The 15,130-nt window shown below is 36.1% G+C and overlaps 1 protein-coding gene across 17 annotated transcripts in view; it reads right to left on the bottom strand.

Moving 5' to 3' along the window:
* Positions 1-15,130, bottom strand: part of LOC149085162 (uncharacterized) — a 152,415-nt gene that overhangs the window by 40,931 nt on the left and 96,354 nt on the right. For 13 of the 17 annotated variants that reach the window (XM_089233018.1, XM_089233017.1, XM_089233022.1 and 10 more), the window contains 3 exons: positions 12,123-12,226; positions 11,399-11,437; positions 10,175-10,246 (listed from right to left, as the gene is read on the bottom strand). In XM_089233018.1, the coding sequence (XP_089089144.1) occupies positions 10,175-10,246; positions 11,399-11,437; positions 12,123-12,226 (215 nt within the window). The remainder of the gene's footprint in view (positions 1-10,174; positions 10,247-11,398; positions 11,438-12,122; positions 12,227-15,130) is intronic. The other 4 variants (XM_089233014.1, XM_089233021.1, XM_089233026.1 and 1 more) reach the window with 1 other exon arrangement.

Genomic DNA, 15,130 nt, shown 5'->3' with positions numbered 1-15,130 from the left:
GACGACATTTACCTGCCTCGGTGATCATTTACCAGCTCGTCCTAACATAGGCGTACGCAGAATTTTCTCGGGAGGGGGGGGGGGTTACGTTTTTCCTGCAAAATAACACTATAATTTCGGCTTGAGGGGGGATTAGAACCCCCCCCCCCACCACGTACACCAATGCGTCCCAACATTCATAAATTGTACTCGCGATGCTCTCAGACGGTCGCGTGAGTAATCTTTACTTTGGCAGGCATCAATACAATCCTAAACTCGCTGCGATGGCCAAGACAAAATTCGGCGACGCCTCAGCTCAGGGAGCTGCGACGCACACTTTGAGAACCACTATTATAACATAATTATACATATTTTGGGAGTTGGCAGTTGACTGTCTGCTAGACTCACTGAGACCAGACCTGGCGGAAAGCATTCGAGCGCAATTAGGAATCCGCCACTGAGGGTATACTGTGGTCATAGTCAAAGTACGGATGATCTAACATCAACGTGTTAAGGCCCTTCTCATCCATCACTTAAGAGGTACGTTCTCCCCCCCCCCCCACATAGGATAAGCTTACGCCAGTCACACCCGATTGGTCAGGGCCGCACTTACTAGAAACTGGACCCAGTGCGGAAATAATCGTGGAGTTATTTCGCAGTACGAATACAGGAGTGGCTGAAGCAAATGCCCAATGAGTGCGATCAAGGCTGCAACTAGGGTGAAGAAGGCGGGTCTGGTGCCCCGGGCGCTGGACCAGAATGGGCGCCGAATTTCCCCTTTGACTACTACTTCTACATGCAAGGGGCGCTAAAATTACGACTTGCTCCGGGTGTCGATACTTGCTCCAAGTATCTATGCACCTGGGCGGCAGCCTAGGCTTTTTTTAGGCACATAATTATTATTTTTTTAATTTTCAATAATATAAATTCACAACACACCAGCGCTATTGCTCTTTTGAGCCATTCCTTGATAACGAAGATGTTAACTTAAGGGAACAGACACGGTCTGGGGCCCATGATATCAGAAACAATAATAGACTATCACGAGGTGCATTTTGGGTTGGTGCATCAAAATGTACACTTGCCCCCACCCCGCATTTTCAGGAGCGGTCAAATAAAGGCAAAGAAAGAATTTGGGTTCTAACTTGCCCTGGGCCTAGAGCACCCGAACCCCCTCGCCGTAATACGTAAAAAGTTATCTGGCACAGTTAAGAACCCTGTACCAAAAAACAGGACAGATTTCTTTAAAAATGGGAGTTGTGGTTAAGAGCATTTTATTCGGTAAACAATTGCATGTGACTTTGGACGGATAAAAAAAAAAATCTGGTTTATTTCAGAGTACCCGAGGATAAAGCAATTTCAGCCTCCCAACAGGGTTGTCTTTGGGGCGGCAGGGGAGCTCGAGCCGCCCCTGTACGAATATACAGTGCATAAAGCTCGCTGCCTTTCCTTATATCAGAGGTTTACAACATAAAGCTCTCGCGGGACTCTTATTAGGTATGAAGCTGTTCCGTTGAACCCTTGAGGATTATGAGGCTGTTCACCGAAATCAAAAGTAATTTTGAATATTATTCTTTGATTCATCAGTGAAAGTACCGTTATGTCATCTAGGGTATGGAGTCTCAAACAAAATTTTCAGTGCGTTCCCTCATATAAAGTGATGGGAATATTTCCATATGCTTTCACTTTTAACATGGAGAGTAATTTAAAGAAACATATTGCAGTACAATGCCTATCTTGAATTATTTCCATCGTGACCGACAAGGCCAAGAGAGGAAAACTACTGGGATTACTTTTTTCAGTATTTCAGTCACCCGAATGGTCTGAAATTTTCCAAACGACATAATCCTCAAAATTCCCAATAAAGAACAGCTTTACGCGAGTATCAGTAACAAGAAAGTTTTTTTTTTTCTTTTAAAGTTCGCTGAGCTCTAAGATTTTTAAGGGTTCCGTGTGATGTTTAATTTCGTGAAACCTCAAAAAAGGTCTTGCGGAACACTGGTCGGAAATCACTGCTTTATATCATTTAGATTTTCATGATCATTTTCCCAATTGAAGCCCAGCTTTTTTTTACGATCACAAAATTATGATTTTATATATTCATTCTTATTTCCACGAGTGTGGAAACTCGGTGCGAGTACATCTGTCGTACACTCCTTTACAGCGATACCTTGGCTAACGAAGATAAATCGTCCCGGAATCACGTTGATTAACCGAAATGCGATTTCCTACAGGTTTCTATAAAAAATCTTTTAATGCTTTCCAGGTACTGCCCAGCATTTAAAGATAAGTTTTTCGAAATACCAAGGAGTGCTACAAAAAAGACAAAAACTGACCAAAGGCTGAAATGAACAACTTCCAATTGGATAAATGAGAATTATTAGGAAGATGAAATACCGAAGATCTTTTTACTTCACACTATAAACATAACCAACACTAACTTTTAGCAACACTAACTATTGGCAAGGCACATGTTAGTCAAGGTATCACTATACTGATTTGTGGTCGGCTGAGGTTGGTTTTCTGTGGTTCTCAATATCGAGGCGTGAATGCTAGCCGATCTCCCCGTTAAAAAGTCTCACCACAGAGAGCAACAGGCCTAGAACGGTACACAAATATTCTATCTCATTGTACTTCACTCATAGATGGCAGCACTGAAAATTCAAACAGCACTAGATACGCACTCAGACTATTAGGACACACAGGGCTGCAACTAGGGGGAGCAGGCGGGTCTCGTGCCCCGGGCGCTGGACCAAAAGGGGCGCAAATTTTATTCTCAAACCTCTCTTCCAACATTACAAGATGGTGCCAAAATCCGCACTTGCCCCGGTTAACCAATCATCTAGTTGCGGCCTGAGGACACACATACTTCCGGCACAATTCAATTAAGTAATTATGGCGGTAAACCGGAGTTGTGCTCGTTTTGAATGAATGAATGTACAATCGTGCATCGGCTTACGAATTTTTCAACTAACGAAGATTTTTTGTGATTTTTCTGTCTCAGTTAACGAATACGGGTTCGGCGAATATTATCGTTGATATGTATGCACGCGCTAACATAATACAGTAGCATCGTGAGCAGTGCCGTCTTAACGTATGGGCCCACCCGGGCATGGTCTGGGGGCCTCAAGCGAAGAGGGGCCTCACAAAAATGAGGTATGGTTGAAATTTTTGTGCAGCATACATGTAAATTTGCCTGGTAGGACCTCAGAAAAATCCCTTGGTCCGGGGCCCCATGGCGCTCTTAAGACGGCCTTGATCGTGATCTGAATTTTATTGTCAATCAACAGAATCACTGTCACATGAGCCCAGTTAACCAACTCATGTCCATATCATAATCTTTTCCCAAAATCTATCTCCACTTCTCTTTCTGAAAGTTTGAATCATTCCATGTGAATGAAGGAATTAGCTACTAGATAATGCACTAAAAAACATGGAGCCCATGCTTTCATAGCACGTGTTATTTCAGTGCAAGATTCTTATTAGCGTCAAATTGAAAACAGTCTGGATATTCCAAAAGCTTATCTTTCCCATCCGCCTGTATCTGACAAAGAAATGTGCTGACCAAATCACAAATGAATGGGGACACAAATGGTGTCAACACCAGCTTTAGTGTACTGAAGCTGGTGTTGACACTATTTGTGTCAGCGCAGTCTTAACGCATGGGCTCACCCGGAGGCCTCAAGAGAAGAGGGGCCTCCGATAAACGAGTAGTTGAATTTTTCGAGAATTTTCCAGGTAGGGCTTTAGAAAAACCACTTGGCCCGGGGGCACATGATGCTCTTAAGACGGCCCTAGCTGGTATTGAAGATCATTTAACGATCTATCCAGTACCTCATCTCCCTGTAAGGAGATGAAGTATTTAGCACTTTAGTATTATACGTAAGATGAAGTATTATACACTCTCATTTAGCCAATTCTGAAGCTGTTCATTTCAGCCTTCGAGCAGTTTTTGCCTTTTTATAGTGCTCCATGGTATTTTAAAAGACTTATCTTTAAATTATGGACAGTGCCTGGAATGAATAAAACGATTTTCCATAGAAACCTATTAAAAATCGTGTTTCGGATAACGAAGATTTAGTCTAACAAACATGATTCCGGAACGAATCATCTTCGTTAGCTGATATATCACTGTATACTGGTTCACCTGAAAGAAAGCCAGTATGAGAACGCGTGCAATAGGAATGGACTCGCCCATAGAGCGATGAATACATTATTCCAGTGGATACCAAACATTCGTCTTCCACTGCTCCCTTTGCTCTAGTGGACCAAGAATAGCCTAACAAAGAACCGCTTCAGGGTATTGAATAAATACGTCCCTATTATGTGTTATGACAGTCAGGGCCGAAACTAGATACGTTGTCATCTGGGGCAAGACAGCATTTTGGCGCCCTTGTAATGTAGAAGCAGTTAAAGGGGAATTCGGCGCCCCCTTTTGGTTCAGCGCCCGGAGCACCAGACCCACCTGTTCCCCCTAATTGCGGCCCTGATGACAGTGACAGTGTGTATGTTTACTACAACTATAGCTACACTATAATCATGACTGTTGTTATATTACGATTGATTCTCTATGTAACAAAAAGTATTTGAAATAAAAGTCAATGCTTTTTATTAAAATCATGGATAATGTTATCATTTGGGTATTGTTATTACTTTTCCAAAGACTAGAACGGGCTAATATCATAACACAGGAAAAATTTGTCTGTAGTTATCAGGACTTCAAATAACATCTTTTTTCCCCAATGAATTTTTTTTTGCGCATTCTGAAGCTAAAGTTTAACCAAACTTATTTTTTCCCTGTATGTTATCTTTATCAGACTGCAAGACTATGTAAGAGGCTAGAAGAGATGTTCTTTCCCCCTCCCTTGTTGACAAACATTTCCATACTTGATGTCTTGATCGGTCTGCAATATTTGCTCTGATCCATATACGTGTTGAGCTGCTTTTGCATTAGCGTTCCTATGGTAAAGGCAAATTAATGACAAAAACAGCCCTTTCCTTCAGTTCTTGATCAGTTTCTTTCGGTTGATCAAATTCAAATTTCTCAATCTATGGAATGTATTGTGTATTTGAAAAAGTAATTCATGATATACATTAGACAGTTTCATTCCAACACTTCACAATGGCTGAATAAAAAAATGCAAGATTTTAGCTTTTAAAGGGAAAAAAGTAGTCCTGTTTTAGAATTTAAAAAAAACCAAAATGATTGAACATTTTGCCACCAATTATGTGGGAAAGAAAAACAGTTGTCACGTTTTACCAATACCCTTTCACCATTTATCCCATTTCATCAAACAGGATGTATGGTCACTGCAAACAGGATTTTTTCGGATGTAGTTATCATTCAGTTATTGGTATAAGAAGCCCACCTGAGTCTCTGTGTGATCACATTAAGTGGCATGGACTGTATCATAGCCAGAGGACTGCTACAACCACACAGTCCTTGCATATGTTCTTGAATAGTAGTTTCAAGAGTTACTGTTTCTGAAATCTTTATGAGAGGGGCTTTTGCCAGAAAACCTACTACTTGCTTCCCGCTCACTCCCTGATACAAGGAAACTTGTCTGATGTGGTGAAGGTAGCATTTGTTTTGAACCCAACTTCAGTGGATCCAAATTATGTTTGGCAGTGTTTCCAAAAGAGGGGGGCGATGGAATGGTCCAAGGGACAGTAGAAGCTACGTGTATAACATAGAATCCTATGAGTTGAGAGCGATGATTGAAAAAAAAATTCTGAAGAGGTGGGAGGCAATGGATAAAAAAAGTTTGGGAATCTGATCTTCAGTGACAGATGAGTCTACATTCAGCAAAGACCTGATTCTTGCATACCTTGATCTTAAGGGAAATTAGACCTGATATCATCCCTTCAACATCAGGAAAATGTATTCGCTATGGTGGCGAAAATTTCATGATCTGGGTAGACACATCATCGCTCCATGTGATTGACAGAGACTTCCTGATCCATTGGACACATAGAGAAGATATTGTAAAGCCCTATAAGCAAATTTACAGGTGCACAGTTGGCTCTCAGTTCATTTTTATGCATGACAACAGTCACAATGCTCGTCTACATAGAGCTCAACTGCTGGACGAATGCCATCAAAGCAGTGAGTCACAATTTTTTTGACTCATGGATCTTTTTAGAATCAATTTGATGGAGTCCCCCTAAGGCATTTTTTTATTTTCTATAAATTTACTGCTTCATTTTATTTTCCTGCTACTTCTCATACTTAGTGCATGGATTTGCCAGTGAGAATTTTAGATTAAATTGCAAATGAATACGTCTAGGATGCGTTTGGAAGTAAAAAACTCCAACCACTCTAAAGAAACATCTTGGAACCGCTTTGATGCAAAAGTGAGTGGAGCTTCCACAGGGATTTATGAGCTATCTTGTTAGGCTGGTCATCTACTGGAAGCTACTATGAGCAATAACAAGTCACATACATGCAACTTGTTATTGGTTACAGTAGCTTCTCTCTCTCCAGTGGAAGCAAGCAGCAGGCCTTCTGGCAAAAGCCTCTCTCATAACAGTAACTGTATGATGACTAACTGTACAACTTGTGGTTTGTTAGAGGTGATCATACATTCTATCAAGCCTTATTTTGAGTGTCATCTTGCAACAACAATTTTGGACATTTCCGCTCTTATGGACATTACTCATGATCATGAGTGAGTACTTTCAATTGTTGTATGGTATAAGTTGTTGCCTCTATGTTCATACCAAATTTTGTTGATATTTCGTTGATTTGCCCCGTATTTTAATAATAATAAAAAAAGTGTTGTTTTCTTTCATTTTGAATAAATGCTGTAGTAATTAAGTTTTTAAAAAGTGCTTGTTCCCAATATTCAGTAATATGGAAGACGTATCAGATACCTTACAAATGTAAGTATGAGATGAAAATAATATTTTAATGCATTTTCCTTATCTGTATCAGTTCTAGTATGAATAAAAATTGTGCGTGTAGCATTATCTTGTGAAATTAATCTCAGAAAACAGATAAAAAAATTATAAAATATCACCTGAAATAATGGAAAACACTTTAGTTTATTATATAATATTTGATGAAAAACATACATGCCCACACTGCCAACCTTGGGACCAAGCCACTCTGTAGTGGCAGTGGCAATGTTCACTGATGGGAAGGGGACCACCTCAATTTTTTCCCCCTCATGACTGTTTTAAAAATTGAAATCAATTTCCTTATTTTCTTCAACTTGACCATATCAGGCATTCATCCAGCTCTAATGAACATTTAAAGTAGCCTTTTGTCGGGCCTGTTTGGGCCTGTTTGTCGTGAATATTCCTCACAAAATCAATGAAAGTTCTTCAATTTTTGGGAACAGAATGCTATCACTGCTTTGTCATCTAAATCCCTCTTCCACTTTCTTTGTAGAAACTTATCTATGAAAAATGTCATGAAGAAACTTGATATAAATTATTAAACTTTTTCTGCATTCAATTTTTTTCTTTCAATTCAGCAATTAAAACATTTTCCATATAGAGGCCCACCTGGGGATTCAACTTGTGGATATGCAGACAGCCAAACGAAGCAAACCTTTACAATGGCTACCAACAACAAGGTTGCTTTATTTCATTTCAAATTCAGCTCAATATTCATTCTTTGAAGAAGTCTTTGCGTAACATCATTTTATACTTGATGGAATAATAAAATTCAGAGAAATCTCCAATCAAAAACAAATACTTTTGAAAAAAAAAAAAAAAGAAAGACTTCTGTAGTTATTCTGCAATTCACCATAATTCTAATTCTGTATTTTATGGTAGAAATCCATAGAAACTACAGACATTCCGTAGTAGTTGGCAAGTATTTGGAAGCAAAAAATAGAGAGCATGGTACTACACAACATGGGAAAGTTTATTGGCATACATTATCACAGATAATGTTTCATGAATAGATAGAACTTACCAGACTGTAAGGGAGGGGAAAAAAAAAGACCATGGCTAAATAATTTGTAGTATTCATTATTGTTTTTTTCTTTTGCTATCAACAGCTGTTAGAGATATGATTATTTATATACTGTGTGACCACTCTTGGTCATAGCCAAATAGCTGATTCCTGAACTATTTAGTCTTAGAGGAAGCTTTTAACTACAAAATTTTTTAAAATGTGGTAATCTATCATTCATTCTAGAAGCTGTTGAAGTAAAAAAAGCAAATTCTGAAAAAGTTACAAAATTTAACTTCTTTATATGGTCCCTGGGTCCTATAAGTCCTACATAGTAAAACAATCTTCATTTCTTGACATGTTAACCCCCTTTCTATTGACGGTACTTCAAAGTACCAGGCTAGATAATTTGTTATATACTAACTGTTTGAAAAACAGTGTCTTATTTTTGTTGTCTTTAATTAGAAGAAAAATAACACTCCCAATAATTTACATGGTATTTCATTATTATAATTACCGTAAACTGGGGTGCCTTGGGAAATACTCTAATTTATTATTTTAGGTGACACCATAGCGTCTGTAAATTAAACAGAAAAACAATTCCAAGTCCAGTTGCCAGAGTGAGTCCCCATGATTAAAAATGGTGACTAAATCTCTCATAATTATCCTTTTTCTTCCCCCTACTTTTATAATTAACCTGTATTTTAAGGTTTCAGGAAAGCATTGCAAAACTTTGTTTACAGAGCTTAGTGGTTACATCTCATTATCATTGAGGTGTCTCAATTGGCAGTAGATCTCGTTTATCCAAGCTGACCCCAAATTCAGTACTCTGCAGGTAAACAGGGCTCTATTGTATTTTCAAGATATCATAATATTTCTAATAACTTAATGCTTCTGCATGTGCATAAGATGTATGAATAATAGAAAATGCCACACCAAAAAAAAAAAGTCAGAGCACAACACTTTTATTTTACAAATAAAGGTTATATGAACTGTAAGTTCCATGGGACTGCTGTTATTGGTGAAAAACAAAAAGAACAATGCTGTACTGAAATTTAGTAAGGAGAATGTAATTACTTCTCATAGACACAAAAACAAGGCAACAGTTCATGTTCTTAATGATGGTATTAATGAGCTGCATGCGCAACAAATTTAATAAGACAGAGCTGGTTTAAGCTCTGAAATGGTTGTTGGTTGGGAGAATAATTTCTGTTGCACCACGGTCATTTTCTGTATATGGTGGCTGATCAGACTGGGATCTGCAGTTCATTGCTGAATCTGAACAGCAGCATTCAGCATTTTTTTCTTTCATACATCTCATCCACTGAGAGGTTAGTGTGCTAATCCCTCTAGACAAGGGACTTCCTGTGGTAGCAATGTGTTCTGTGGCTATTTTATTGCCGTTTCTGTTGTGCCTCGGTGCCAGGAAAGATTCTGATAAGGATCCCTCAGGTAATAAACTCCCGAAATCTTTGAACATCCTTTGGTGTGCAATAAGTGATTATCTTATACCTGAAATCAAGAGACTTCAAGAACTCTTCCTCACCCAAAAATCACTACCCACTCTAATGATGGATGTTTCCTCATGCATGTCTCCCAATCTCTATACACCACATTGTCCAGTTATATCCTGTACTTGCAAGCATATATTAAAAAATAATCGAACTAGAATAATCTCTTTTTCCCCATTTCCTAAAGAACATGGTTTCTACTTTTGGTGAATCTTGCTTTAGAGAACAAAAAATATATTTCATTGAAAGGAGTAAGAAAAAAAAAAACATTGGAAGGGTTAAAAATGTTAATAGAGGAAAAATTCCTTTCTGGATATATAAAGGGTTATTAAAATTAAAGTTTGCCTACTCAAAGCCTTCTCTATACAATCAGATGAGATGAAATTTAAACAACAGCACTTGATAGATAATTTATACTTGTCAAAAGGAAATTGAATAAAAATTTGCTGATAAGTGATGGGGCATCTAATGGTGGTAATTTTAATAGAATTCAGTTTCCCCAGTTGTTGTTGTTGCAAATTTTCCTATCAAATCAAACATTTTATGTTAAACAACCTAATAGTCATACCTAGGTATAATCGCACCCCTTGAAACAGAATAAAAATGACTTTGAATGCAAGGTGACTCAATAACAATAAGGCTAATTTCCTAATTATGATGGAAAGGACCTTTGAAAACTGATGCTATAAGCAGGGTGGCATTAATTAATAGTGATAGAAGTTATACAGAGGTCTGATGATGTATATGCATTAAAATACAATAAGAAACTAAACATACTTACATCGTACAACATCTGGTGGTAGTTCTGCTGGGGTGTTTTCTCGGATAATTAATTCATTCCTTCTTTGTTTTCCTGCAAACGTGGGGAAAATTTTTTTCTGTTAGATCATACAAGTTTCGTGATAATATAGATAATAAAATAATAAAATAAAAAAATAAAAAAATCTTTTAAGAATTACACTCTGACTAATAAAAGCACTGGAGCTATTCAAAAATATTATTATACTTGAAATATTTTTAAAAGTGACATTAACTGTAAGAAATATTTGATAGCATGAGAAAAAAACAAGCAGATGTCTTAATTACCATATTATGATGCTGCTTGCAACTGCATTTTAAAAAATTCCCATTCAGAGGATTAATGAATTGATAATATCAACTACACAGCAATTATTTAGCATATTTGTTCTTATAGCAATGAAGAGACCAACCTGCATCAAACTCATTGTTCCCCATGGTAATAAGAATAGCACATGAAGGTTTGTCACAAAAATTTTCAAAGTGGTGAAAAATACTTGAAGATAAAGAAATTTTCATTACAAAAATTTTTGTGTTAAAAATTATGATTATCTGATGCTTATTTGGTATATAATAGCCCTATTGAAAAGTTTCAAGCCTATACTATGAATCAGTGACAATATTTAATACTTCAAAAATACCAATTCATACAAAATGCCCAATAGAGAAAATAAGGGAAAAAATTAATATTTTTCAAATTCAATAAATTTTCTTGAGATGTTGGGAAATTCTCCTAAAAGTTAGCACAATTTTTTTATATACAGGACAACTGATAATCCTAAAAGACAACAATGATGATAAATTATTGGCATGAGTAAGGAAAAGGTTGGTCATCACTGTCATAACATATGGCTAACTTTAAAAAAAAACATTTGATATGTATACTGCAGTAACGATGATGAAAAACCAGCAGAGTAAAAACAAAAGAAATATGTTCTTCCCCATCCCCAAGTTTAATCCAAAAGATGTTATATATTTAAAGAAAAATATAAAATTGCAGTTGGAAACATATTTTTCAGACATTTTTCCATTTTTAGTATAAAAAAAAGTACTTTTAACAAATTAAAGAAATGTAAAGCAGTTTGTGCCAGTACATATCAATTAGTAAAAGTTAAGCATGAGAATACCTCAATCTTTGAACACAGAGGTACAAACAAGCACAAAACATTCAGCATGTTAAAACATTAATGAGAGCTTTGTTGCATACCTTCTTCACTATCAAGATCATCTGCATGAACAGTAGCAGCTTGCAAAAAAAGACAGCCATTAAAATCAAGACAAGGCATACATTTTGATGCATCACACTAAAATACAATAATCTGTTAATAGCATGAACACTTCTCTGAGAGTTAAGTCTATTTTCATTCTAGAAAGGTAAATATTTTAAATAAGGAATCTACCCATTCATGCAAAAATTATGCTATACAGGAAAAGGAAATGCCTTACATATCATGGAATAGAACAAATAACAGGTATGATGTTAAAAAATATCCAAGTTTATAGGAAAAGAAAAGCAATAAATAAAATATCAGCATCTCTTCCAGAACAGTTTCAAGCCTTTTGAAAAGATGAAAGTTTCTTAACAAACATTTTCTTTGAGATCTAGGTCAGTCATTCTATGAAATAATATATTTTATATAAAATTCATATACCTTTCTCAAGTGATAACTTTGCTATTAAAACTTTCTTTTAAATAAAATGTAAAATTTAGAATATTCTTAGAAGATAGTTTCATTTAAAAATACATGAGAGTTTTTTTTCATACAATATACCAGTAAAAAATGCAAAGTATTTAATTAATGTTTTAAAAAGGTTGAAAAAATACTATAAAATAAAAAAGATACTATACAAATTAATTTCAGTATTCGTGTGCATGCATTTTTCATGCTTTAAAACATTTTATAGAACCTCTAAAGGAAAAAAAATCTCACTAGGTGCTAAATCTTCCCCATCAAACCGGGCTTTTGGTTGAAAAAGCTGTTTGAAATGTGGTCTGCAATAAATATCACCTTCATTGGATTGGTAAGTATCAACACTGGAAAAAAGAAAAATAATGCAATTTTCACAATAGCATAAACAATATGATCACAGTACGACATTGAATGTAACTAAAATGACAGTAAATCATGTATACAACCATATAATGTAACCTATCATTAACGAAAAATGTATATCAGTGATAACTAGTCATTTATATGTTTCTAAGTATAAATGAATTATATTTACAACTGAAGAGAACTTTCTGTGCAACACATGAAATGAAAATTCTCTGCAAGTTCAACCGATTTAACCATTTATTTTTTTTACCAAATAAGGACACATTCGATTGTCATTCACTTCTGAAAACATATAGGCCTTCACAGTGAACATCACTGCATCAACACTTGATACAAATGTTTATTCCTCTACAAAGAATATTTCTCAAATCTTGTTTTGAATTGCCTATAGTTCAATGTTAAACTCCTCTTGATACAAAATATCCTTTATATTACCATAAATCCCTTTATAAAAATATTTTCTGAAAAGATTTTGAAACCGCTAAAACAATAATTTTTTATATATTGCTCAAAATCACTTTCAATATATATTTTTATTCATCATCTGTTTTTGTTCTTCCAAGTCTGTCTAATAACAGTCATCCATATTTTGCACACACTGATCACCCAGTGTTAACAAAGTTTTCAGTTGTTACTTTGTATGCAGTACACAGAAGTATAATGCTATAAACCCCATAACAGGAGTAAACACTGATATAACTGAATTTTATTAGTTAACTAATTAATTATAATTTTGTATGGCAAATAAATATGCTCATAAATATATTTTTGGGTGGTACTAACAATGCCGATTCAGTATAGATGTCAACACTATCATAAATTTGGTGGCGTGTTTTGATAATGCTGCCTCTTGACATAACAATATTCTCCCTGCAATGATGTTTTTTCTTTGCTCACAGAGTATTGTTACATCAGAATTTCATGCATGAAGGAAAAAAAAAATCAAATTAACATAACCATGCAGATTCCAGCCATAGGCGGAGATAAACGTGAGAGTCTGGGGGCCCGATGATGATTATGTCAATTCATATATACGCATATACATTAGATCAGTAGTCTCCACCTTTGATGCTGGAGGGGGGGGGGCAATGCTCCAAATGCCTCCCCCCCCCCCCACCGTATCTCCGCCCATGTTTTCAGCTTCTATAAAATGTTTTTTTGAGCAAAGTTGGATTCACCAGGAAGCTACATTTGACATATCATACATACTTGATTTAAAACATTCTGCTTCAAGTGAGAACCAAATCTTACTATATATATATATTTTTTTTAGCTCAAATAAAAATTCCAATAGGTAAATTTTATCAAACTGTTTTATAAAGTATAATTTGCAAAAGAAAATTTGCCCCTCCCCCTTGTAGGAACAACAAACGGGTTAGACTTGGAGTAAAAAAATATATTGAAAATGTAAATGGGGACATACATCAATCATTTTTTTCCTAACTTATTCAGGGTACTGTCACTTCTATATGGAACAATGTTATGTAACCATGTGGCCAAGTTTATGGCTTCACAAAGTGATAAGAGTATTTTTTCACTAGAGGATCAGAGTTTGATCCGAATGATTGCACTGTAAATGCTTGTCAAATTCTATACTACGAGTTATTCCTCCTCAGGATGATGATGATGTCCAAATAGGTTTCCCAGCCTTATATCACAAATGTGAGCTTCTCTTCAATAAGACTTCATACAACAACATAACATTACAGCAGTGGTTCTCAACCTTTTTGACTCGCAGAGCCCTTTCAAGTAAAAAATTGTATGGCGGAGCCCCATAGACCATTTTTTAAATTATTCATCAAAGTTACTGGCTTATTTTTACTATTTAAAAATATTTATAACTATTTTTTTTAATTTTACTGATTCTTTTCAGTTTCCTCGAGCGGCAGCGGAGCCCCAGGCGAGTGCACAAGGAGACCCAAGGACTGTTGAGAACCCCTGCTCTACAGCATAGTTTCCAGAGATGCCGCTGACATGCTATAACACATCAAATACCCCGATTTTTGGAAAAGGACAAAAATTTAGTTCATGTGTTCCACAGGACATGTTATTTCCTAGCTCCAAGAAAAAAAACTTCAGAGACGATAAAACCTTCCAAATTTTTTTCTCTTTTTTCCTCGCCTTCTACCGCACATTGTATATCATGATTGTGTGTGTGACCGTGAAAAGTAGTTTTATTACTTTGAAGTACTGTACTGTATTGTATTAATATAAGCTGTGGGTTACTGAATAATATAAGCTGACGAAATATGTAGTTGCATCCCTGAATGAGGGTCCATATACCAAATTTTCCAATTTCGGAGAGTCTTTTTTTCTACAGGTTACATACTGGAAATTATGGTACTTTTGCGGCTATCTACTGGCATTCAAAGACAGTGTCTATATGGCATAAATTTGCTTTGCTCCCACAAGATTGGAATGCGCCTTTCTGGAAAAATTGCAAAAAATCAGAACGTCTGTTCAAATTAAAAATATTTGAGATCACATTGGGGGAAAAAAGAACCAAATTTGTAAAAAGCTCTAGCTTAAATACCCACAGTTCTGTCATCTAGCTGCTATGTGGTCATGACTGTTTCATAATGCGAAAATCGGGGGTGTAGACAGAATCAAACTTTGGAGGGCATGAGGATACTCCAAAAAATTTTTTTTTTTTTTAAAATACTGTGTATCTTCTTGAGGGGGTTACCACAGACTCCCATGTCCTCCACAGGTTTCTCCTTTGGTGGTTTGGAATCCGCAAATGTGTAGTGGTAATCAGCTAAATACAATTTTTTAAGGTTTTCAAACTTTGAAAGGCCTATCCTCTTGAAAAAAAACTGTTGCCAGGATGATCAACACAAATATGCATGCATCAGATTTTAAATCCGCATATCTTCACATCA

Source organism: Pholcus phalangioides, unplaced genomic scaffold, assembly GCF_987345545.1.
Source record: "Pholcus phalangioides strain wild (caught in Gottingen) unplaced genomic scaffold, Ppha-v1.0 ptg000007l_1, whole genome shotgun sequence".
Lineage (NCBI taxonomy): Eukaryota > Metazoa > Arthropoda > Arachnida > Araneae > Pholcidae > Pholcus > Pholcus phalangioides.
Note: the sequence above shows the minus strand (reverse complement) of the source record. Positions and strands in the feature narration are given on the sequence as shown.